Source organism: Cyprinodon tularosa, unplaced genomic scaffold (genome assembly GCF_016077235.1).
Source record: "Cyprinodon tularosa strain WSP-4 unplaced genomic scaffold, ASM1607723v1 ctg112, whole genome shotgun sequence".
In the NCBI taxonomy this organism is placed as follows: domain Eukaryota; kingdom Metazoa; phylum Chordata; class Actinopteri; order Cyprinodontiformes; family Cyprinodontidae; genus Cyprinodon; species Cyprinodon tularosa.
Window position 1 is genome coordinate 1,033,843 of NW_024037916.1, and position 25,990 is coordinate 1,059,832.

General features: G+C 37.0%; 1 protein-coding gene across 1 annotated transcript; it reads right to left on the reverse strand.

Moving 5' to 3' along the window:
- Positions 1 to 1,056: 1,056 nt before the first annotated feature.
- LOC119793375 lies at positions 1,057 to 19,901 on the reverse strand. Its single transcript, XM_038300538.1, has 18 exons — positions 19,297 to 19,901; positions 17,929 to 18,080; positions 17,365 to 17,518; positions 17,039 to 17,231; positions 15,583 to 15,677; positions 15,275 to 15,461; positions 15,069 to 15,166; positions 14,829 to 14,982; positions 11,827 to 11,945; positions 10,402 to 10,563; positions 10,201 to 10,314; positions 9,550 to 9,596; positions 9,170 to 9,281; positions 7,263 to 8,163; positions 6,713 to 6,867; positions 5,575 to 5,638; positions 5,282 to 5,483; positions 1,057 to 3,543 (listed from the first exon to the last, which is right to left on the reverse strand). Exons 1-18 carry the CDS (start codon positions 19,439 to 19,441, stop codon positions 3,043 to 3,045), a joined length of 3,555 nt encoding a protein of 1,184 aa, XP_038156466.1. The 5' UTR covers positions 19,442 to 19,901; the 3' UTR covers positions 1,057 to 3,042.
- Positions 19,902 to 25,990: the final 6,089 nt, after the last annotated feature.

The window sequence follows — 25,990 nt, forward strand, 5'->3', positions numbered from 1 at the left end:
TGACAATGACACCTTTGGTTCTCAAAAATATATTTTAACAGTCAAGTACCTTGTTATAAAGAATAGGATAAAAATAATTAAATACTTTTCTTGGCTTTTTGAAAAACACTTCAAAGATTTTATTTGTACTATCAACAGATATGCCATATAGATCAACATAAAGCTAGATTGCACCTAAACTGGTTTAAGACTTGCTCATTTTCATCTCTTTTCCCAGTGAACAAAAATATCTATAGAAAATAACTAAATATTTATGACTTATTTACATACTAAAACAATTTACTAATTCGGTTACTGTCTCCATTAAATCACAGCCTTAACATGCTAGCTCCTGGAGTGGTCTTCCATGGAAAATCAGCTTTATGAAAGGGGTCAAAAGCTTAAATAAACACAACAAAAGGAGAAACTCGCCAGGATAAGAGAGAGAATGGGAAACACTCTTAAGACCAGGCCTTGAAGGAGGGCAGACATTTTTCAGAAAAACTCAGTGTAAAATGATTGATTATAACTTTTTCATGATTTGTTTCTTAACTATTTATTTTTTTCCACATTTAAATGTTTTATATTATAATTTTTTTAGATTAGGTAAATATAACCTGAAAATTGTTCCTTGGATGACTAAAGAAGAGTCATCCATTGCAATTTTTTTTATGAACATTTCAGTCAATTCCAGTGTTTTAATATGGCACCATTTCACAAAACGTCATCTAATCACACTTTAGAAAAATATCTTACTCATATGCAGAGATGAAATTAAATCCAGTCATAGACAGAGATTTAGATTAATCTCCAATTAAATCCTTGATAAAGTAATAAAAACAAAAAGTTTGGTATTTTTTGAATGATTTTGTTTTCTATCTAATGAAACTCGGCTCATTGGATTCACTATTCAACGTTTAAAAAAAATCTTTCTCCCTGAATGAACATGAGGTTACAGCTATGAAGGCCCAACGTGTCTCCAGCATGTTTGATGCTCGTTATGATGTTCTTTATTGAAATGCTGGGTTTGTTCGATTAGACAGGACTGTCTCAAAAGGTTAAAAAAAAAAATTTCTATTCCACAAAATAATTTTTCCAATGGGGCAATGTGAGCTGTTATGCTTTAAGTTTTCTTTGATCAGCAGAGGTGTATTGCCTTTAAACTCACATATGGATTCCATGTTCTCCCAGTTTCTTTTGTCTAAATCATTAATCATTATCGCTTGATAGTGCAAGCTGGGCTGTACTAGCTGTACTGGCTGTAAGACCTTCTTTCACAAGTTTAATTGAACTAGTCCTTAACTAAACTGTAAGTTTTTACAAGCCACGACTGAACAAGGAGGGAGGTGTTTTTAACAGGTTTGTTTGTAAACCTTTAAACCTAAAAACATATAAATTCTAAGCAGCATTTTGTATTCACTCTGGGTATCCTTTTACAGGTAATATATAATAATAATAATGATAATAATATTAATAATAATAACAATAGTTTTTGCAACTTTACACATTAGAACAAAGTTTGACATTTATCCTATCTCCTTGAGAAACATTCTGATGGATTGCTCAGGGACCACATGTGGCTCTGTGATTCAAACTTGCAACCCTTTGCTTCAACCACTAGGCCATCACTCCCCTAATAATGTAAAAAAAATTATAAGCATATCTGTTTAATGAGCTTAAACTCCAACAATGTCCTCTTTCAAGGTCAGCGGCTCAACCGGAAAGTGTGGCATGTTCCCTTTAGGTTGCAGGAGAGTTCCAGCCTCAAGTGGATGATTTAAGTATCGTGGGGTCCTGTTCAGGAGGGAGGGAAGAATGGAGCGGGAGATCGATGACGTTTTGTCATGGTGGAGAGATAGCTGAGTGAAAAGGTGAAGCTTTACAGATCTGTCTATGTTCCTACCCTCATCTATGGTCAGGACATCTGGATCATAACTGAAAGAACAAGGTCCTGGGTACGAGCAGCTGATATGAGCATTCTCTGCATGTTGTCTGGGCTCTCTCTTAGAGATAGGGTAGAGGAACTTGGTCATTCGGGAGAGGCACGGGTAGAGTTGCTTCTTCTCTGCATTGAGAGCAATCAGCTGAGATGGCTCAGACATCTTTTTCAAATGTCCCTGGAAGCCTCCCTCAGGAGGTTTTCCAGGTACGTCCCACCGGTAGGAGGCCGAGGGGACGACCCAGGACATGTTGGATGGACTATGTCTCTCGGTTGGCCTGGGAGCGCCTCAGGCTTCTCCCAGCAGGAGGAGCTGTCTGGGGACAGCGCAGTCTGGGAGTCTCTGCTGACTCTGCTGCCCCTGCGACGACAGCGATTTTAAACTAAAAAATATGACTATAAAAAATAAAAGCTGAAGAAATTTGTCAGGGGCCACAAATTGTTTTTTAAACAATTGCATGCAACATCTTGCACATCTGAAAACATATTGCATCATGCCAGTTTGTAATCAATTATATTGAAATTCATTACTATAACTATACGGCTCACAATCCTTTAAAAACTCCTAGACTTGATAAAGGTGAAAGACAAAAGAAGCTTTGTCAAGCCCAAAAACTATTTACAGCTTGTGAACATTGTTTCTAAGTAATACCTTTAAGAGAATAAAACATCTTTACACATGATCAGAGAGGCAACCTTCTCTAGGTTATTTTCATGGGTGTCAGTTTTCATCTAATAGTTCTAAAGATCATGTCGGTGCTTCAGAAATTACATTTCAAATGTACCAGAATTTGTTTTTTTAGATTCATATAATGCTTTTTAGGTGAAAACAGGAGATAAAAGCAGACAAACTGTAAAACAAAATCTTAGAACTTGTAAAACTTTTTGAAATGCAGAACAAATCTTATTCAACTCTTATTAAGCACAAACTAAACTGAGGGGTGACGCAACTTTTTTGAACAATATTTAACATTTTAACCTACAGGCATAAAATCAAATGTCAACATGTTTTCAATATGAATACATTATATTGATTATTTACATTTTTTTAATGACGAAATACATTTGCTCACATGTCATCCTCTGCAGGATGTACATTGTCCTTGGCAGTTTGGCCTCTACAGCTACTTACTTTTATGCAACTTTACAGTTGATCGATCATCATTCTCTTGGCTGTTGAATAGTGAGGGACTGAACAATGGTGCAGTCACTGAAGTGGAGTTCGAAAAGGGGTTGATGTGTGTGCTGCTACTGACTGCAGTGACAGCAGAGGCTGCTGGATAGACCTGGACATCAACAGCAACAGATGTGAGCCCCAAAGAGATGTGGTGGGAGACTTGTAAAGGCGGGCTGCCGTGTGAGATACTGAGGCTGTGGTGGAAGGGGGCGGCACGTGGCTCTGTGCTCCGCAGTGTTAAAGAGGAATGTAGAGCTTCTTCTCGTCTGGGAATTGGAGATGGGGAAGGTGGCAAGGATAGGGAGGGTAAAGAGGATGGAGGAGGAAAGGCATCCTGGCATGAGCCCTGGTTTTCCCCTGCGACGCTCGTCCAGTCCTCGGTGCAACGCAGCCGGATGCTGGGATGAGATAAACTGCTTCTATTATCCTCCTCCAGGGTAGAGTCAATCTAAAAAGAGAGTAAACTAAATATTCGTAATATATCTAACACTGATCAAAAGGTTAAAAGATAATTCAAAGCTCAAAAAAATTAAAGGAACACTTTGAAAACACATCAGATCTCAATGGGAAAAAATCATGCTGTTTATTTATACTGATATGGACTGGGTGATGTGTTAGCAACAAAAGGTTGACACATCATTTGATGTAAATGAAAATTATCAACCTACAGAGGGCTGAATTCAAAGACACCCCAAAAATTACAGTGAAAAAATGATGCGGCAGGCTAGTCCATTTTGCTGAAATTTCATTGCAGCAACTTAAAATGGTATTCAGTCATTTGTATGGCCCCCACATGCGTGTATGCATGCCTGACAACATCGGGGCATGCTCCTAATGAGACGACGGATGGCGTCCTGGGGTATCTCCTCCCAGATCTGGACCAGGGCATCACTGGGGTCCTGGACAGTCTGAGGTGCAACCTGGCGGCGTCAGATGGATTGAAACATAATGTCCCAGAGGTGTTCTATTGGATTTAGGTCAGGCGAGCGTGGGGGGCAATCAATGGTTTTAATTCCTTCATTCTCCAGGAACTGCCTGCATACTCTCGCCACATGAGGCCGGGCATTGTCATGCACCAGGAGGAACCCAGGACCCACTGCACCAGCATAGAGTCTGACAATGGGTGCAAGGATTTCATCCCGATACCTGATGGCAGTCAGGGTGCCGTTGTCTAGCCTGTATAGGTCTGTGCTTCCCTCCATGGATATGCATCCCCAGACCATCACTGTCCCACCACCAAACCGGTCATGCTGAACGATGTTACAGGCAGCATAATGTTCTCCACGGCTTCTCCAGACCCTTTCACATCTGTCACATGTGCTCAGGGTGAACCTGCATTCATCTGCAAAAAGCACAGGGCACCAGTGGCGGACTTCCCAATTCCGGTGATTTGTGGCAAATGCCAATCGAGCTCTATGGTGCCGGGCAGTGAGCACAGGGCCCACTAGAGGACATTGGGCCCTCAGGCCACCCTCCTGAAGTCTGTTTCTGATTGTTTGGTCATTCACACCCGTGGACTGCTGGAGGTCATTTCTTAGGGCTCTGGCAGTGCTCCTCCTTCTCCTCCTTGCACAAAGGAGCAGATACCGGTCTTACTGATGGGTTATAGACCTTCTACAGCCCTGTCCAGCTCTCCTGGAGTAACTGCTTGAAATCTACCCAAAAGCTTTTGAGATTGTGCTGGGAGACACAACAAACCTTCTGGCCATGGCACATATTGATGTGCCATCCTGGAGGAGTTGGTCTGCCTGTACAACCTCTGTAAGGTCCAGGTAGCACCTCATGCTAACAGTAGTGACAGTGACCCTAGCCAAATGCAAAACTGGTGAAAAAAAGAGTCAGAAAAGGTGAGGGGGGGGGAAATGTCAGTGGCCTTCACCTGTAAAACCATTCCCGTTTTGATGGTCATCTCCTTGTTGCCCCTCTACTGCACCTGTTGTTAATTTCCTTAACACCAAAGCAGCTGAAACTGATTAACAACCCCCTCTGCTACTTACCTGACTAAATCAATAGCCCAGAAGTTTAATTAACTTGATGCTGTACTCTGATTACAAGGGTTCCTTTAATTTTTTTGAGTAGTGTATATCCAAGATAATTACTGGTATTTTTTTATTTTATTTCCAAACCTGTCCTGAACCCAATGGAGATTAAATAGGTATCATTCATTCATGTGTGTGATTTCAGACCTTTGTGTCAACGACAGGCTCTGGATGAGTCTCTACAGTCACTGAGTAGTGGTCCACAGTAGGCGCGGAGACCTCTTCAACCTCCTCAAAAGCCGGCTCCATCTGAACAGTGACCAGGTCTGGTCCTGGAGGGCGTGCACGGGTATCTGACGTGTTGGGGCTCTGCTCTATCACTGTGACACACTCATCATCCTCAAAAGCTCTGTACAACAAAGAAGACAGCTGGTATGAACATAAAGAAAGATCTTCATTAGTTCTTTTAGCATATTTCTGTTTTGAAGCGTGGTATGCACCTGTTTTCATGTCCTGCAGCCTGACGATCAGCGTGTTTTTTTGGGACACCAAGGTTCCTTTGAACTGTGAAGGATGTGTTATTTAGCTTTAATACAAAAGGTCAACATTAGGTGAAGATTATATTTTTGATAATTTTATTTATATCTTTCTTAAAGGTAATGTATTAAAATAGGAGCCAGTTAAATTAACCAGTTAAATGTTAATTAAATTAACATTTACCGGTAGCTGAACAAGAGTAGTTGCCATTGTAACTCTGCTTAATGCAAATAAGACTTAATTTAGCCTCCTGATACAATATGTTAGGTAGTTAGTTTTAATCCCTTCAACTTTTTTTCTATTCTTTAAAGTTCCTTTTTGAAAACTATTTTATTTTGCACTGGATGGAAAAAAGACGTGTAAGTTCTAGTTAATGATGGTTTATATTAGTAGGTTTAAAAAAGTTAACTAACCTAGTTTAACTTTGTAACAGGAATATACAGCATATTTAAAGCAGTAGTTTCAGGATATATGAAGTGTACCAGTTAGTAGATATCTCATTAGGCGCATCAGTGGTAGCTATTTCTCTAAATATAACATAAAACTATGTAGACCTAGGTACATTAGCTATAGCACATCTTGGTTTAAAGTCATAGATAAATTACTGAATTTCTATCAAATTCTGTATAAAACAAGATATTTTTGATTAGGACATAGATCTGTGTATTTTAGGTCACTGACAGGTATATTTGTTTTGCTGGCTTAAAGTACACAATTAAAAGAGAGAATGATTTTTAAAAAGACAAAGTAATTTTTTACAAACAGCTTTCTGAATCTTATCTTATCTGATAATAAAGGCAGATTTATTTAAAGAAAATATCAGATCATACAAATGTTAGGATAATTATCATAAGCAATGACTGGATCCTGAAACTGATAATAATAAAAACTTTCTTCATGCGTTTATTGCATATCACTAACACTGAATTTTAAATGTCTCCTACAACTTCTAGTCTCTTGTTCCAGTTTCATACAGCTGTCTTGGCTTTAAACTTGAATGATTTAGATATTTCATAAAAGGGGAAAAAAGCTTGTCTAGTCAATAGTTTGGGAGAAAAATCTTAATTTTTCACTTGGTTAGAATTCTAAAAAGTTCCTAACCTGCTCGGCCTGGAGGAACAGGTTCGTTCTTGCGGACCACTGAATAGAAGGTAACAGTTATGAAGATAAAAGCCAGGGATACGCCCACACCAACTACAATGGGAATGTCATGTTTCTCCAGCACAGGCAGCCATGATGGCGACTGTTGTGTCCCCCTGTGAGATAAAAAATTCAGCACCATAATTTTCTACATTCCATATAATCTGGGATTTCTTAATCTGATACTTGCTGGAGGTCAACCCTTCTTATAATATATGACAAAAAAAGCTTCTATTGTCTTTAATGGTTTCTTTTCAACTTTCATAATTTTTACTTAAATACTTTACATTTGAATTTTGTCCATTCCTTGTTCCTACCCAAGGCATTTTATTTTTAAGGGTGTTGCTGAAAGATTTAAGAACCCAAAGGGAATGTATGCCCAGTAACGGATATAAAAACAATAAAAAAAAAAACCCTTTATGAAGAACTAAAACATTTTAAAATTATGGGGGGTTTTTTGGCGGTAAAACATAAAGAAAGGACAAATATCCTTACAGTTGATTTCACTTACAAGGGATCATTGATCATGGTCATTGGGGACTGGGAGGTGTTCCTCTTTCTCCTGTCTGCTACCACTGTGATGTTGGGTGGGTGTTCCTTTTGTGTAGCATTTAACTGATTCGACCAGTTGGTATTACTGGAGTTTTCAGGATCTAAAGCTGGGCTTTGGTGTTGAGATGATCCTGGGATTGAAGTTCTGTCTGGGGGTTGATCATCAAGCTGGAACGGTTGAGACTCGGTGGTTAAAGATGTCGAACATTCCATGTGGGGGATCTCAAGATGAAACTTTGGGAGAAAGGTTCGTTGGGTGACAGGTTGTTCAGGAACAGCATGAGATGTTTGTTGGAGAGATGGTGAATACTGCAAATACATTTGTTTGGTTGGAGAAATTTGTTGAGACACTTCTGTTTTAGAGAGGATATGTCTTGGGTTAAAAGAAAACCTTTTTAAAATGTCTGTTTTAGCTTCTGAAGAAACTGTCACTGAATCAGACACTCTCATTTTATTCTGGGAAATGTAATTCTGTGTTGGCACTGGTGTATCTGAACCAATCACATCACTGAAAATATGGGTTATTTGATCCACTGGAGTCTGATATGATGATGTCCCAGTCTGTCTCTGAGTGGGCTGATGATGAAGCATCGGACCAAAACCTTTCCTGGTAGCTGCTGCTGTTGAACTATGGCTTACAGGTGAATCTGTGGTCTGTAGAAGTTGGGGGTTGAGGTTTCCTGACAAGAAGTTGGGATGTGGAGGAGGTGGTAAAATGGGGGGCTGCATCTGTGGGATCAAGAGTTGGGTGGGATGGATCATTTCCTCTGAAATCTGACCAGGCCTTGATGCTGGTTTCAGCTCCATTATGGATAATCTGGAAAAAGCTGAAGGTGCGGTAGTGCTGTTGCACCTTGAGCCTGAAAAGTTCCAGAAAAAGATGTTAATGTTTCTCTTTTATTATTAGATCAGATATATTTTTTCATGAGCAATAAGAAATCTTCTATAATAGACTAATCAATAATTGAGTCATTGTTGGTCTTAATCGTGCTAACAAGTTAAAACTTTTAACTAATGCAAAAACAATCTGCCTTTTACTAGTTAATTATTTCAATGCTCCAAGTTATTTTCCAACCCTCCCAAGTATGTCTTTTAATCAGTTTTCATAAAAGTACAAATTTTTCTAAAGGTTTAAAGAAATCCAGAGTGTGTTTAGCTGGGAATTACTTTGTTGCAGAGATTTTATACCTTCAAAAATCATTTTGACCCTCTTATGTGTCAACAGAAGTACCGGTAGTGCCCTGTGAACAGTTTACCCCAGAGCCAACAAACACACAGACAAATGAGGTGAACAGCTACAAATATTAATCTCTTTCTGTTGAATTTAGAACTCCAAATTCATAAGTATTTTTAATTAATCCCAAAGTCAAAATGATTAATTATAATAGATTAACCCCAAATTCATTTTCATTAACTACTGGAAGAAAAAGTTAATAGTAATAAATAAAAATCCCCCCTGAGAAAAAAATATATATATATCATTTCTGTTTACAATTGTTTTTGTCATTTTTAACCACAGCAGCTGTTAAGAGAATGTTTAAAAAAATCTATACTGAATAATCCACAGAAAACATTTGAGTCAGAGCAGATGAGGTTCAAAAAGAGCCTGCCATGCTTTCCATCAGCTTTGGTTTTAGATTATTTTAATTAGGAAGAGAAAAAATTATCTATCTAAGCTGAAGCATCTTATGTCAGGAAAATATGAGGGTTCATCCCTTTATTGAATCTGTCACCAAGCAAATAGATTTCAAACTCAGGATCCAATGTGAAAAAATCATTAGAAATATTTTGTCACCTTCAAAACTCGTAGGCAGAGTTGTAAATGTTAAAATTTACAACTCTGTTTGTTTTTTTGACAGTACGTACATGTTGCCATGTTGTGCTGTGCTGAAACATTCACATGATGAACTTTGAGGTTCTGCTCAGCTGAAGATCTCCTCAGATGGGAAACCAGATGATCTCTGCTAAGGTTGGTGCTCTAAAGAATATAAAAAAAAAGAATTTCATTAAAGCAGATCTAATGCTGAAACATCATTTAACCAAAAGTGCATTATGAGACAGGAACACAAAAATATATAAATGTTGCTCTTTATGATGATAAAAGATGGAATGTAACCACTGATAAAGCTAATCTATGCAATAACCACACAGCACCTGGACTGAGAAAATGCATCAACAAAATAAGCCGACTGTACAATGATTTTCACACAAAGCTGAGGACATGTTTTTACAGATTTATTACTCACAGCAGACAGAACCAACCCAGTCTGCTTCCGTCTGTCAGCTGGATAATCTTCAGTTTAACAGAGAGGAAACCAGAACAGATGAGAATCAGCAAACAGAAACTGAGATAAAGATTGAGATAAAATAACCTGGCAGGTCGGATTGATAATGTCTACCACTCAGGTTTAGTTAGACTTATTATTTATCTCCTATGTTATTAAATGCACAAATTCTGCAAGAATTTAACTTGCTGGCGAGGTTAAAGTTAAAAGCTACATTTTGTAAAAACAACTTATGATTTGGGTAATTTTGCTTCCCTGAGGATGATTTACTGAAATGTTAGAATTAATCTAAATGGAATAATTCTGTCGTAAAACCAAGGAGTGGTGCAAGTGTGTCTCCTATTCTCTCTTTATCTAATCAAACTTGTTTACCAGAGGATTTATGTACTAAGTTAGAATTTAAAGGAAGGTCAGTTTTACACCTGTGTACACCCTTTGATAGTATAGCTTCAAAGTTGGAGACATCAATACCCTCTAGACACCTTTCATCTAACTGAGGGTCATTTTTTTATTTTTAAGCTCTTAATTTGGGATTTTTATTCAGTGCAAGTTTATATTGAGCACAGATAACATTAAACATTTGATGAGATGAGGAATCTTATGTAAACAGACCTGTGACGATGAGGGTTGTGTATCTCTGATGCCGTCCAGCTCTGTTCTCTGCAGTACAGGTATACTTTCCTGCATCCAAGTACTGGATTCTGGAAATATGCAGTGCTCCGTCTTCTATAAGAGTTATGCAACAAACAGAGTGGAAATGTAATTAGATCAAGGCTGAATGGGAAAAATGTCCTGTGCATCTTCAAATCTCACCATCAACATGAATGGTTTCAGAGTGGCCTACAGGAGACTGGGATTCTGTTCTGGTCCAGCTGTAAGTGATGGGTAGTATCCCCACTGCTCTGCAGGGAAGGAACACTGATTCCCCAATGTTGATGCTCATTCTGCTTATATGGGTCACAATAATGGGACTCACTGGGAAAAGACATTTGAAACCAATCACATTACAAAAAAAAAACAAGAAGATGCTGTACAAACAAGGTAAGTGTTATTTTGTATTGATACTTAAAAGGAATACACCTTTTCTTTAGAATCGCTATTCTCTTAAATGAAGGGTTCCTCCGGGCTCAGTTTTAGATCCCTTCCTTTCCTCTTTTTGTAATTATTCCTTTGCTATACTTTCAGGAAGCATGCAGTTTCTTCCCACAGCTAATCAGATGACTTCATAATTTAACTCCCTTTTAAACAAGGGGTTCCTGAGTAGAGCCAGGATTCTTCAAATATATTGATGAAATGATGGTTTGTAGGCTTCTAATTCTTCTACATTTCAAAAAGTAAAAAGAGAAGCGAATCATTTTTTGTTTGCAATTTCTAAGACCTCCACTGCAGATTTGGCTTCTTTATCATCATCTTTGCTAATCTGGGAAGTAAAACAATACTGATATACTTAAAGCCAGATTAGAGCTGCTGTAAGATTAAGCTTTTATCATTTAGGCAATTACCTATAATAAAATCCTATTCTGTCAAGGTAGCCCTTTGAAACAGTTATACAGGCATTTGTTAAATCTAGGTAAATTTAATGTTTATTTTTATGCTGATGCATCCATTTAGTGTCTTGTAGATTGAGAAAAGTCCTGCGGACCATTTTTAACTAGCACAAGAGAAAATCCCCCCTATCAACTACATCGTCTTGTAGATGTCAGGACCTATAAAATACAGAATTTTTTCTTCTTTTTTTCAGGTGCCTTATCTGGGGTTAATTTTGTGTCTGGTGATGCATTTATTTGATTAGATGTTTTACAGTAGATCACTACAGTATCCTAATATCCCAGATTACATGTAAAGATTGCCTAATGATTATTATGGAAAGTTTGTGAACCCTAGAAACATATCCTCCTCACTCTTAAAGTGTTACACTGGTGATTTAAAATAATTGTTCTAGAATTAAAATCTGACTTTATTACATTTTTCTGTATGAAAATATTCTGCTTCAATAAAAGATCAGTTTACTTGAAATAGTTTTTGAACATTTTGGGGATTCATTGATTTAGTGTGGTGTCGTCACACTATCGCTTAAAATGGTCAGAAAAACAACATTTGACCTTGTTATGACTGACATACGTTCCCTTAGTTTAATTTATCCCTTCATTAGCAAGTTCTTGCCTTTTCTTGAATCCAAAAACCTATTTTTTTTTAGAAATGCACATTAAAAAGACAGAAGGTAAGAAAAGGTGTTACCAGCAACTCTCAGCATGGCTGTGCTTTGGCTTTTTCCCAGTATGTTGGACGCCTCGCATACGTAGACCGCCTCATCATAGACTCTGGCTGATTGGATGTAGAGAGTAGCATTTCTCTGTCTGAATAAGAGGGATATTAGTTTATTACAACAAGAACAAAAAAAAGGAGCAAACAAATCAGACATAATTATTTTTTAACAAACTAGATGTTCTTGTCACATTTTAGAGATCTTTATCAGTGGTTCCCTAATCTTTTTTAAAGTCTGCTTTAAGGTTTTCCTTCTTTGACTTTGGCTGTTTTTTAACCTGCTTTCTGTCCAGTCATTACATCTGACCATTCCAGCATGTGTTTCTTAAATACATAAGGGGAAAAAAGAGAAAACATCAAGCATAATAGGAAATAAGGAAAATAATTCACCTTAGACCTGAATCATGACCTAAGGCATAAAATGTATCAAATAGTGTATATAATCACCTATTCGAGCTAAATAAAACTTTTTTCTGCCTGTCAAACTGCGTAATAAACTGTATCTTTTAGAGTTTCTTATAAACTTTTTTACCTCATGGCTGGATTATTGCACTCCACTCGGTGTCCATACATTTTAGAATTCATTTGAAAATTATTTTATTTGCTTTTAAATCCCTGAATGGGCTTGCCCCACCGTACCTCTCTGAGCTTCTACATCCTTATAGACCTACTTGCTTTCTCAGGTCAGATGGTCATAGGGGAACACGCCGTCGCTGTTGCAGCTTCAAAGCTCTGTCACGAACTTACTCAGCACATCAGACAGGCCTCTTCTCTGACTGTTTTTAAAACTCATGTCAAAAAAACACCTTTTCGCTTTGGCTTTTAACACCTAGTAAGACAGTGGGCTTTATCTTATTATTTATTTATGCATCTTCTTTTATCTTTTATTCCGTTTATAGATAGAAAATCAATTTGACTGTATGATCTTGTGAACTGTAAAGTCCCTTGAGATCACATGTGTTGTGAATTGGAGCAATAGAAATAAACTCAATTTAATTTAATAGAATTATCTTTTACCCAATTTTATTGACTTGATTGTGTAAATTTTATTTTTGCCTTTGTTTTAGCTGTTTAGTTTTTTAATCTGTACTGTTATGTTTTATTTATTTTATTTTATTTTATTTTATTTTATTTTATTGTGCAGCACTTTGGTAAGTTGTAGTTGTGTTTAAGTGCTTAACAAATTAGTTGAATTGGACTGGATAAACCCACAAATTCAAGGAAAGGCTCTCACTCAATGTACTGCTCCCAGTCAAGGATTTATTGATGTAACATTCATGACCTTCATCGACAGATATCTCTGCCCTACATGCATATACATCCCCTCTGGGTAAAACTGAGCAATCCAGGTACTAGAGAGCTCAAACTTTATTGAGTTTCACCTGACAGAGGTCAGTAATATTCACAGGAAGATCACGGAGTTCTATTCATGGTATGAAAATTGTTTTTTCGAAAAACAAAACAGGTTTATCTCTAATATGATAGCAATTTAAACTTTATAAATAGGAACAAGTATACCAATATTTTTAAAAATCTTTTTTAGATTTTTTCAGGTCTTCAAGCAACAGTAAACCTCAATAAATATTCAACATCTTTTTAGGAAGAAGCAAAGCAGTATTTTGCTTTTGTCCAGAAGCCTCTTTATAGCGCAGCAGAAACAGAAGGATAGGCTACAAGCATAAGAATTCAAAGTTATTTAAAAATGTTTTTTTTTGTTTTATGTTATGTCTGGAATGTTTGATGAAGGTCATACCGACTGAAATGAAACATCAATTAATCCTTTTTTTAGACACGTTTTGGGTTAAGCCCTCTGCCTATACATCTGTGCCTTCAGGTGTGTGAAGATTTTGCATTAACAGCTTTTTTTTTTTTTTTTTACTATTAGGGGCCTTTTTTTCTTTTTACTCCAGTAGCCTTTTCCACAATCAGGTAAGATGTCTGGGATTTATTTACTCACTGCATAATTCAGGAATAAATTTATCCAAAAAAGGGAGATAGCAGTTTGATTTTCCTTTGAAACGTTGCATAAGGTTTTATGATAGGTGTGCATTTATTAGTTTTTCTTTAGTTACCTATTTAGTTTACTTATTCTGAGATGATTATGATTTCACATAATTTGAGAAAGTTCAGATAATGATGTTTTGTCTTTATAAGTTCATGGTAGGTTGATCCATTATTGGGGTAAATGAAAAACTCAAGAAATTCTCCAAGATGTCAAGAAGTAAAGAGTGGACTTCCACAGGTCTGGCTCATCCTTAGGTACAATGAAGGTGAAGGTGTTAAAACAGCACGGGAGAGTCCATGCAACCTATCATTCTAGGTAGAAAGAGGTTGTGTGTCCTAGGGAAGATTGTTTTGGTTATAGAAATGCATAAGAATGTTAGAAAAAATGTTAAAGAGGTCATCAAGGAATGGACCGAAGCTGGTGAGATGGTTTCGTTACCCACAGTAAAACGAGCCTATGCTCACTTGGACTAAAATGCCACTCTTCAGAAGAACAGCTGTTTCGAAAACAGCTCTCATGACGTCCTGATGGTAGTCAGTGGGAGAGCTTAAAATGGATGGAATGCAAAGCGGACACTAAGCCGTGTTATGAGAAATGTGACAAAATACTAGAAAATTATGTAATTTTTTATTGTTTAGGAGCTGCTTTTCCCAAATACTTGGAAAATTTATTTCCTTATACTTTCAATTGCAATAAAAAAAACAACACAATTGAACTGTTAACTGCTGTAACACCACAATATCCCCATTGTTGGAAAAATAAAGGGATTTTCTATCCTATTCTATTCTATTTAAAGGTGAATACATTTTTACTTTTGTGAAGCATATTGGTCCGGTTAGTTTTAAAATGCTACTTCTATAAAGTTGGATAGGATTTGATCTTTTTAAGTATTAAATACAAAATTAAGGCATTCCTTATGAATTGTAGGATTTTCTTACACTGTTTTATTATATGCACCAACATAACTTACCCCAGTGCTATCTTGCCTCCAGTTTGTTTGGAGTGGCCTCTTTTCATCCAGCTGATGGAGGGCAAAGGATGACCGGACACCTCACACACCAGCATTGCCGGGGCTCCCACAGGAACGGTCAACACTGTGGGCCACAGTTTCACTAAAGGTGGGGCTGTGGGAAGACAGAGAAAGAGAGAGAGACACACATTTTCATCAGGCAATCTTCACACTGGTATGGGGATTGCATTAATACCACACCTAGAACAGTTAGAGTTGCTTTTTTAGAGGTGAGAAATATTTGGAGGTGTCGGTTCGAAGCCCTGCAGAAGTAGCTGCCGCCATCCTGCTCCTGGATGCTGAAGGAAAATAAATACAACTGACTTGGACTAAATAAATACATATAAGAAATAAACAAAAAAAATCATCTTTAATTCATGCATATGTTTTTGTTTTAAAAGAGAGACCTGTTAAAGAAGAGATCCCCACTGGGCTGCACTGTCATGTTCTTTGTTGGAATGAGAAGCTGGTTGTTTTTGAACCAGGACACGTCAGCTTCTGGATGGCTGTGTGGTGGTCTGCAGGTGAGCGTGACATTTTCTCCTGATCTTACTGTCAAGCTAGTGGGTTGCTGCACAAAACTCCAATGCATGTCTGAAAACACACTGAATGCTCAAAATTCTGACAGTGTTTGTACTTTGATCATTCAGAACATTTCCTGGTAAATTAATGTTTTTTAAAGACACGGGTTAGTACTGTAGATGGTTCAAAGTACCGAATAGAAGCAGGAAAGCTGACTGAGATTGAACAGTCTCCTCCTGGTTTGATGCCACACAGTGATATGAGCCCTCATCCTTCTCTGTCACATTTCTGAGTGAAATAGAAAGGAAACAGAAAGTAAAATCGCAAATGATTTACCGATACTTTTATAAAAGGAAGTGTAAATTGTTGTGACAAAACAAAACAAAAAATGCAATAAAACAAGAATAAAAGAACTGTATGAAATGCTGCAATTTGCACCAAAAATAAAACAGTAAAGCTGTAATAAAATCCGTCACTACACAAATAAAAATGCTGAGCTTAGAACTGAGTTTAGAAACTGGGGTATTTTAAATACAACTTAACTTTTCATCAAGCTACAGGAAAGCTGCTTTTCTAACCTTCAAACAAACAGGCCTCAAGCATTAACATCCCAACAAATATTTTTCTGTATTTTTTACAAATAAATATTACAATGTTTTAAAAGTACAGTGTTGATGAATGTTGAAAGTTTTCTCTGTAGGAAAGTGATTTAAATGATTGGCGTGTCTCTTAAAGATGCATCAATGATGTTGATATTAGAGATGCACTGATTTGATACCTATTGACTAATTAGCTGGATCAGATATCAGAGATCCAATCCAGTGCCCTTTACATGGAAATGCTATCTCTTTCTTTTTCCTGCCTACTTGTTAATAAATAATAGTAAAAAGTAAAAAGACATATGGTTCATTTATTCCACAGTCTAATCGGATCGGTATCGGATATTGCCAGATATGTTCAGGTATACTGATCAGATCGGAATACAAATGGATCGGTGCATGTCTGTTTGAAATCATTTTATCTTTTATTGCAATAATATCAGCTCTTACAAAGAAAATTAGGAGAAAAAATTTAATTTATAAACCTTTACCTTGTAGAGAAGGAAAATCCCACACTAAGAAAAAATATTTTTCAACAGAATCACCATTGACACCATGCTGACGGATAATATAAAACAAATGAAATGGGAGCTTTTTCATTTTTTATCATTTATATACTATAATTTCTATTCGTTTAGTATTTTGTGAACTTTTAATGTGTAATCATGAGGCTAGTGAAAGGTTTTAAAAAAACTTCTCCAGAACTTGCATCCAGGGAGAAAATAACAAACTGGGTAACCAAGTGATTTCAGTACCTGTTAGATACAATATAAAGGATTGGAGGACATTTAGAGGAATGCAAGAATGAGTTTTTTTCTCCCCCAGAAAAGGCTTAAAGGGCTTGGTTAGAAATTAAGTTAATTTATTTTTATTGAGATAAATGAAATGTGTCAGTTGTTGCAAAATGAGTCATCTGTGTCCATAAGTGGTATCCATACATGCTTTTTGAGTGCCTAAAGGATCTGTAGCATAACATATCTTCTGCTCCATTAAAGCTGTAGCCTGTCAGAACAAATGAAGATGAATATGCTGTTCTTTGGAGGGTCTGACCTCAGTATGAGCAGCTGTCCATTGTTCATGAGGCTGAATGAGGCCAAGCAGCTCTGCAGGAGACAGCCGTCTTTGAACCAGTGCACCATGGGAACAGGGAAGCCGCGGACTGTGCATTGCATGGACACTTCAGTTCCCGTAGTAACCGTGATGTTGTCAGGGCCCTGGATGATCTTCAGGCTCTGAGGAACCCCTAGTGGAAAGAATTACTTTGTTATGTTGCACCTCATTCCTAACAGCAAAGGGTTATGTTGCTCATTAATGATTAATTGTTGCAGAACTGTCAGTTTTAAGTTTAGATCATTTATTGAAGAAGTTGTTCTCACCTTCCACAGTTAGTTTTGCTGGTTTACTCCTCTTGCTGATGTTCAGGAAAGAGTTGTGTGTGACACAAATATATATCCCATCATCCTCCAGTGTTACGTTAATAAGGTGCAAAGTTCCTGACATTTTCTTCTGTTTACCTCCTCCATATTCCCCCTTGACAGGAAAGCAGATGATCGTAATAAAATTAGTCTAGCTTCATTTTATCAAGTGCTGCATTTCTTTTCTTTTTTTTCCAATCTACCAAAAGCTCAAGATTTAGGGCAAATTCCCTAAAACTGATAGGATTATGGGGATAAATGAGCTGTTTTGGGAAAGCATGAACAGGAGAAAATAGATCAACAATTAAAGAACCAAACAAGGAATAAATATCAAGTAACAAAAAGATAAATATTTTCTCTTCTTTGTATGTTTTTATGGAGCCATTAACAGAAACATCATGAAAATTAATATTTTCAAGCTTAAAATAGGAAATATTGGTGACTGAGTGCAAGATATATTTTATCATTTCTTTTCATTTGATGTTAGGATTTCAAAACAAATTTTCTTTTTGTTTTTTACCCCACCTGATATAGTCTTCCTCTTGTAACAATCTGTCCATCTTTAAGCCATGTGATGTTTGCTGGAGGGGAACTTTCTCCAGATACACACTGCAAGAAGACCGACTCTCCTCCTTTGACTGTCTGGTCCTGGGGACTAAAGAAAACATCTTCCAAACCTGGAAATCATTAGAAAAACATTTTAAAGATGTGTTTGATGCATCGTTGAATCAGCAACCATGCAAAATTCTGAATATTTTTTTTTTTTTTTTTTAAGTTGTTGATGACATCTTTCTGTTTGGTTTCACGATTATGTAGAAATTATCAGAATGGATATCAGGGCACTTAGTAGGAAGTTGAGATTTGGGAAAAGAAAAGAAAAATACATTACATTTCTGAAGAATTATGGGTTTTAAACTCAGAAATAGAAGAATTTGCAGGCAGAACACAGATGACCTGAAAAAATCAATACCAATTTCCATAATTGAACATTTCTGGCAAAGCAAAAGATCAAAAGGCTGATGGAGTCTATATATACAGCAAGGGGCAAAACTATTGCATGAATCAATGCATAAAAGGCAAACCATTATTAAAACCAAGTTAAATGTAAATCCTTTTATTGTCCCACAACAGGGAAATTCAGTCTGCATTGAACCCACCCCCTTGGGGAGCAGTGGGCTGCAATTGTGTGTAGCCCAGGGAACAGTGTGGGGTTAAGGGTTTTGCTCAGGAAACCAGAGTGGAGTCTGTGGGGATCAAACCAGGTTTTTGCAACCTTTCCAGAGCACAAGCACACAGCTCTAACCACTAGGCCAATCCTCCCCTTAAAGCCTGACACTCCTCTGCAATCAGATGCAATAGGAAAGATCTTGCAGAAGATGAGCCAATAGTAACAATATAGTAAAACACAAATTCATGTACAGTGACTTTGTAGGAATGGTTTCTGTTTAAAAAGGCAAACCAAAGAAATGACTCCTACTGATTAATAATGCATTCTTTAGAGTAGTTTTTTGCTTTGGGCATTTTAGGGTTTAATTACTAATACTTTCTGCTTATTTCTTCACAGCTTAAAATAATATGTGGTGCAACATCTGCAAGACACTTGAATAAACTTTCATTCTTATGCATCGTTTTAATATCATTAATAATAATATTTCTGCCCTGCATGTAAAAAATTCACAAAATGCTGCAAAACAAAATCATTCAAAAGTCTTGATGTAATTTATTAAATTATATTCAAGAATTCATGAATCTTTCACATAGAACCTGTATTCCCGTTCCCTCAAATACAGATAGATTAGAATATCAATGTAAAAAAGGAAAAGATTATTTGCATGAAAATTATTATGTAAGCCATTACAGATATAAAGTGAAAGATAAACCAGCAAGACTCACCAAAAGAAGATGCGACTGCAGAGCCAAACAGAATGAACAAGCAGACCAGAGGAGTCATCTGCTGGACGAAATAGATAGACAAACAAACCTGCATCCTACTGCATAGCTCCATCATAAGAGGGAAACAAGCAACACACAGCTTCATCCATGATGCCAGTCTATAGTGTGCACATAAAAGTGCATCTATTTAAATGATTTTTACAAAAAGGTCAAGCATATTAAGTGCTGCATACTGTTTTGCATTATTCTGATATCTTACTCTCCTACACAAAAAAAAGCTCAAAGCAAAAACTACTCAGCATCTGTCACTTTCTCTCTACACTAGTGAGATGGTTTCGAACATATATCTAGTTTTTGATCAGTTTGTGGCAAATATATTCAGCAGATGGATTTAACATAATTCACTCCCCGCCCCTTGTTCTCTTGAGCCCTCCCTTGGCGCTTTGCTTCATTCCTATTTTGGTTGTGAGTCTGTGTTGCACCACGGCGAGCCCAGCTTTGTCCTCTTTAGACCCTTGAATGGACACAGCCACTTTATAGAGCTCACATGGTGGCCCTCCACTCAATGAAAGTGACATGAAAAGAGGCTGCGCAGCTTTGTACTGTGAAGATCAGTTATTGGCCCCTGCAAGGACAGCTACCCGTCTGATCGCACAGGCTTTCATGATCCTTAGTTTGGTCATCGAAAGGTGCCTGATGAATGTGAAACAAAATTTGGGTTTTGTACAGATAAAGTTACATAGTATTCAACCTAGAGTGCTCACAGAGAAAAGCTGCAATTAGAAATATATTAAATTAAATTATGCAGGTGACACAATCATATTCTTCAACATATATCTATCTAAGGAAAACCAGCTGATTTACTCTCTACAATCCCTTGCACTGAGCATGCATGTAGTGACAGAGGAGAGGAAAAACTCCCTTTTAACCGTAAGAAGCCCCCATCAGGACAAGGCACCGTGTGAGCGGCCATCTGTCGAGGCCGATAAAAGCAGAAAAAAATATTCATGACATAAATTATTTGTCGCTCGGCAGAAGACTTCCTTGCTGTGGATCAACATACACTTGGATGAGTAACTTAGAAAAGGATTACAGCAGTCATCCCCCCTGGGACCTGCACACTGGTGGTGGAATAAGGCAGAGGGTGAGTGAGACTGAGAATGGTTTGGGAAAGAGAGAGACGATGAAGTGGGTGAAAGCTTGCTTTGCTTGCAAGAGAGAGAAGCTAGGCCAGGAGCTAAATGAAGCGGATATTGAGAGATGATTGGCTTCAGAGAAGATGCAGCCCCGAGTTGATTTGCTGGAGCTAAAGAAGGACAATGCAGGTGTTTCAAGTGAAGCAGATGAGTCTTCCAAATTTAATTTTCGCTTAAGCTTCATGCAGCTGTTGATCAGATAAATTATAGATACATTTAAAATTAATAATAAAATATGATGCCAAACAAATATTTAAAATCCTTAAACTTTTTCACATTCTTCTGCACATTATTCTGCACTAGATAGAGTTGATAGACTAACACAGTGGTTCCCTAAATGTAATTGCAGGAGTGGTATGCTGGAAATGAATTAAATAAATAGCCAATTTTTAGAGGCATTTATTTAAAATGTATTGATAGCAATGCTGATTTCAGTTACACAGTAAAATACATGTTTAAAATTAAAATAATTATCATTAAAAGTGACAGTTTTGTAATTTAAAGGAGATTCTAGTTTATTATCAATCTGTAATTTACTGCGATTGAATTTTGTTTGTTCTGTACTGTAAAATACGAAAATACTTTCTGAAAACCACAGGGTGGCTAAACAGGAAAGTTTTGGGAACCACTGAACTAAAACAAAGTCATAGATAAAAGAGAAGTTGGAAAAATAAGACATCACTATCTAATAAAAGTCATACAGGTTGTGGTTTACCTTTGGGACTGGTCAGTTGATTGAGTCATTGCAGCAGCAAGTCATTCCACCTTCCTCACAGATTTGGCTAAGTTTCTACACTGGATGCCTTACTGACACAATCAGGATTTAAACCCATGTGTCAAAGACATGGAATTAGGCCTCTGCAGCAAAAAAAAAAAAACATTTTCTCAGTTAGCACCTTTAAGAAATACTTTTCACTAAAATCATGGCTGAAAGTTCATTTTGTGTGTTTGCCTACAAACTTTGTACATTTCCAGGCTAAAATTTGCCAATTTATTTTAACTTATTAGCTCAGGTTAAAAGAAACAGCAGTATCTGAATCTCTGAAAATGTTTTATAGAATGTTGATGTTTGTTTCGTTCCTCTGTGGAAATGATGCCTAAACCATAACGCAGCCATCACTGTGTTTCACAGTGGATGTTGGTGGAGGTGATGTGCAATTACATTCCTGCTGATGGTTGATGTAAGGGTTTTAGGGTACATGGACACACAAAATCTTCAATATTTAAAAATGTAAACAGTTTTGAAAACCACAGGTCATTAATCTTCCTTTTCCATGTCTTACAGTTGTAATTGCATTGTTTCAAAATCCAATTTCTCTTTTTCTACTTTGTTTTTTATTAAACCATTGAACTCACAGCTTAAATAAAGTAAATTATTGAACATTACAGTATATATTATTGCAGAAAAGCTAAGTGAGATGAAAACCTCATGTACAGTACTGTTTCATCCATTGAGGTTTTGCTAAAAAAACCAAGTGAAGACAATAAAACATGTACAGACAGTCTGCAAATCCATACTGTAGTGGAGGCATCATTAGTTAGCTTTCTGTAAAGCAAACTGGCCTAAACACACCAGACTATTAGGATCCTGAAACTTGATCTTATCTAATGAAATAAACATATCAAAACAACTGTTTCTTTTTTGAATTGTGGGCTGTGTTTTTTTTTTTTTTTTTTTTTTTTTTTAGTATTGCTTTCTTATGCTGCTTTTAATATAAGAAATGTTGAAATGTCCTCAGTGCACTTCAAATAGCATCAGTATGATAAACTATTCAGTTCCAGTTTAAAAAAAACAAAAACATTTACACCATAAACTGAAATATCCTCATATATTAAGATGTAAAACCTGTTGGGATACACTTGACCTTACTAAAGAAATCATTATAATTGCAGAATTAACATTGTTCCTTATTGCGCAGCTAAATGCGTTAATGAATTGCTCGGTGGGTTTCCTGTAGAGCTAGTGGCTGCTTGTGCTAACACAATGCTAAGAGCCTGTGGGTGTTTTTATTTGTTTGACTACCAAGGCACCCAGTGGATCATTTACACTGTTTAGCATGTCATTAAAGGGTTTTTTACCTCTGCACCATCTTTGCATCTTCTTTTCTCAACCATTCTTTTCACCTTGCAAAGGTATTCACATCCATCCACTCATCCATCTCTAAACACATTTTTGCTTACAGGTTTGTTGGGGGCTGTTGTTTATTTTCAAAAGTCATTAAGCTAGAAGCAACCAGTCCTGGACCAGTCCTGGGTTGTCCAAAATAATCTTGCAAATTCCAATGTATTATATCTAATTACAGACAAACACAAAATACTTAATAAATAAAATATATTGGGTGCTAGTCTCATTAACTTCAATGTTACTAAATAAAATCCATCCTAAGCAGATGTCTTCATAAATAATTTAAATAGTCCACAGGTTTAGCATGCATAGTTTAATCACAGTTTTCAAACATCACAGCTGACAATTAGAAAACAATAACCAAAATGTTGCATGCTAAGAGAGGAAAAATGTATGATCTGAGATTAGAGGAAAAGTGTGGTACAACTTCAAACCTAAACAGATATAGGCCTCAACCTAATTCCTTGATCAACGGGAACACTTACTCAACATGCAAAATATTCTTTGATGCAAAAAAAAAAAACCTTAATAGATCACTTTGAACATATCCTCATAAACATCCATGGTGGTGGAAACATGTGTTGTACAGTAGGGATACTTTTCTCCAGTTGGGACAGGAAAGCTGGACATGTGGGATGGAGCCAAATAAATGTCTAAATGTCATGGAGTAATATTAAAGAAATTTCACATGCTTTTTTTATATATTCTAAACACAAGATCCTTACACAAAAGCCTTTTGGGTTACCAGAAACGTTTTATTTATTTAAATTTAAAAAAAGTAAAAAAAATATAACACCCAGCACATTATTGAATAAATGAACATAATGACACTAATTAATTGATTTTTAACAAGAAGAGTATAGTGATCTTAATTAATCGGTCAATAACCATTCCCAGGACTGTGTCCACATAAATGTAGGTTAATGGGCAGCATTAGCACCCAGTCCATCCATAAAGGGAATGTGGAACAATGTCCAAAATATCTTTTTACATTTTTTTTATATAAACTACAAACAGCTTTAGAGGAGACAATCAGTTGAATAAGTGTGCTTATATTGAAAGTCCACTTTGCTTTTCAAGATTTAACAATATAATTTTGTGTAATTCTGCTAGAGTTTCTGTGGCACTATTACTTTCTAGTGGTGCAATAAAATTGTCTTCCCAGAATTGCCTACATCTGATGTGGTGTGAATTGGCAGGCTTACAGAATAAGCTTGACTAATAAAAAAGTACAAATTCCATTGTAAGTTATGTAACATGTTATAATGCAAAATTAGATTTGGTAAATACAAGCAGAGCTGTCTAGTTGCTGTTTACTCACTCACATGGGCAAGGCAGCAGCGAGCATACTACAGCCAGATGAAGTCCTTGCAAATGTAAATTGGCGGTCTGTTCAGCATAATCAAATGGAAATGAAAGAACAATTGTGCCGATTTTTAATCTATGCAGGGAGCTCTATTTTAATAATGAAGAACAGACATGGCTGGTGAAATGTTACATCCACATGATAAACCCACATGCTGAAGATTTACAGCTTATCGCAAAAATGTAAAAGAAATAAAGGAAACTGGACAAATGGGGTATCAGGTGTACTAATCTCTATAAGTGGTGTCATTTACTATTCTTAACTTCTAAGAAAATTCATTTTATTATCACACTTTTTTACACTTTAAATGTAATTAATCCATGTTACTCAGGAGTTTTATTATTGAAAAATGTATGTGAAAAAAAAAATGTTATTGGGTTTAAACAAAAGACAATCATCTGATGTTTGTGTTTCTCGTTGTTTTTTGTAAAGATGACCTTCAGCAATCCTCCCACCAGCTTTAATCTGTCATGATCTTGGCACTGATGACTGGTCAGATTACTCATTCCATTCACCTGCCTAGCTCCATCCAGTTTCTTGTTATTGCTCATCTGATTTACCTGCTCCAGTCTTTATTTAACCTGCCTTCTACCATTCATCGGTGCCAGATTATTCTAACCCGTGGTGAGAGTTTTTGAGCATATCTAGTCGCTTCTGATTGCATGATCCTGACCCATTCTGCCTCTGGACCTCTGAGCGGGCCCTTTCCTGTCCTGATCTGTTAGCCTGACCTGTCTTCGGACACCTGCTTGATTCTCCCTCTTTACCGACACTAGAACTGATTCCTGAGACCGTCCTGGATTTCCCTTCGGTACCTCTTCAGATCTCTTACCTCCTGGCCCGGACTCCTAACATGTCTTCGACAAAGGCTTTGGCTTTACCCGCTGGATTATCCTGCCTTCCTTTGACTGCTCGGTTCTTATCTCCTGCCTATTCTCCGGCCTTCTGGACTTTAATGTCTGGTACTCCTAGGCAGCTTCCGCCGTGTCTTGTCGGCAACCAACCGGCTGGAACCAACCACTGGGCACGGACTGAACTTTAAGACCAGGTTAGTCAGTCACACATTCATAATCTTCCTCCGCCAGATAGACGTGGACACTAACCTGTGTTCTCTCCCTGCAGAGGTTCCTGCCTTAGACGCCCTTGCTGTTTTCTGCAAATCGGTTTACTTAATAAATGTTGTTGAGAAATCCAACTGTCTGTCTGCTTCAAAAAATGGGTCATACTTTCTGAGCCTTGACATTAATCATTAAAATCTCACTCAAATTGAAAGACTTTCTTATTTTTGTCATATAAACATGATCCTGCAGAGGATCATTATATTTCATCATATTTAGAAGGTATATACACATTTACAGATGTAGTGATAATTTTTAAAGATTTCAATAAAATCTTATTTCTTGTACGATTATGAAAATTATGAACTTATTTTTTATCAGGTACATTGAATGAACTAAGAATTATCAGACATTTCTACATGATGGTGGATGACCTGGAACTGAATGTTTGTTACTTAAAACCAAAATTGTGCAAGAACACAGAAAACAGATGTGAAGAGGAGGAGGCCTGGAGAGATGAAGATGGGATGCGCAGTGTCATGGAGTTCAGTTATACACAGAGCTCGCTCCAACATTTGATGAGTCTCAGCACTAATCCCTGGAAGATACAATATTTTAATAGCAGACTTATATTTGGTTTGAATAACATCAGTTTCAGAGCGACTCATTGTTAAATCTTACCATGTTGGGACCACTCCCTCCAGGCGTGAACATATTCAGGATCATATTCCCCCCGAGGAGCTGTTTCAGAGGGACACAACACACTACGCTAAGCAGCATTCTTTGTCATTTTTGTCAAAGTGGTTTCGCTCTGTTATAACTCCATTCCTACCTTTCGAGTGCTCTGTCAGAAGGTGCTTCAGCTCTCTGAGGGCTCGGGTGAGGTTTTCCAAGCGGTGCTGCAGGTGGAGGTTTTCTTCTTTGAGAGTATGGATAGTATCCTGCAGCT

Bases quoted from the DNA above. Each gene is read 5' to 3' on its own strand.
- LOC119793375 (XM_038300538.1), bottom strand. From the start codon at position 19,441: ATGAAGCTGTGTGTTGCTTGTTTCCCTCTTATGATGGAGCTATGCAGT. The intron at 14,983-15,068 runs GTGTGGTATTAA...GTCTTCCCACAG, and splicing joins AGCAACTCTAACTGTTCTAG to CCCCACCTTTAGTGAAACTG. The intron at 5,484-5,574 runs GTGCATACCACG...TTTGTTGTACAG, and splicing joins GCTGCAGGACATGAAAACAG to AGCTTTTGAGGATGATGAGT.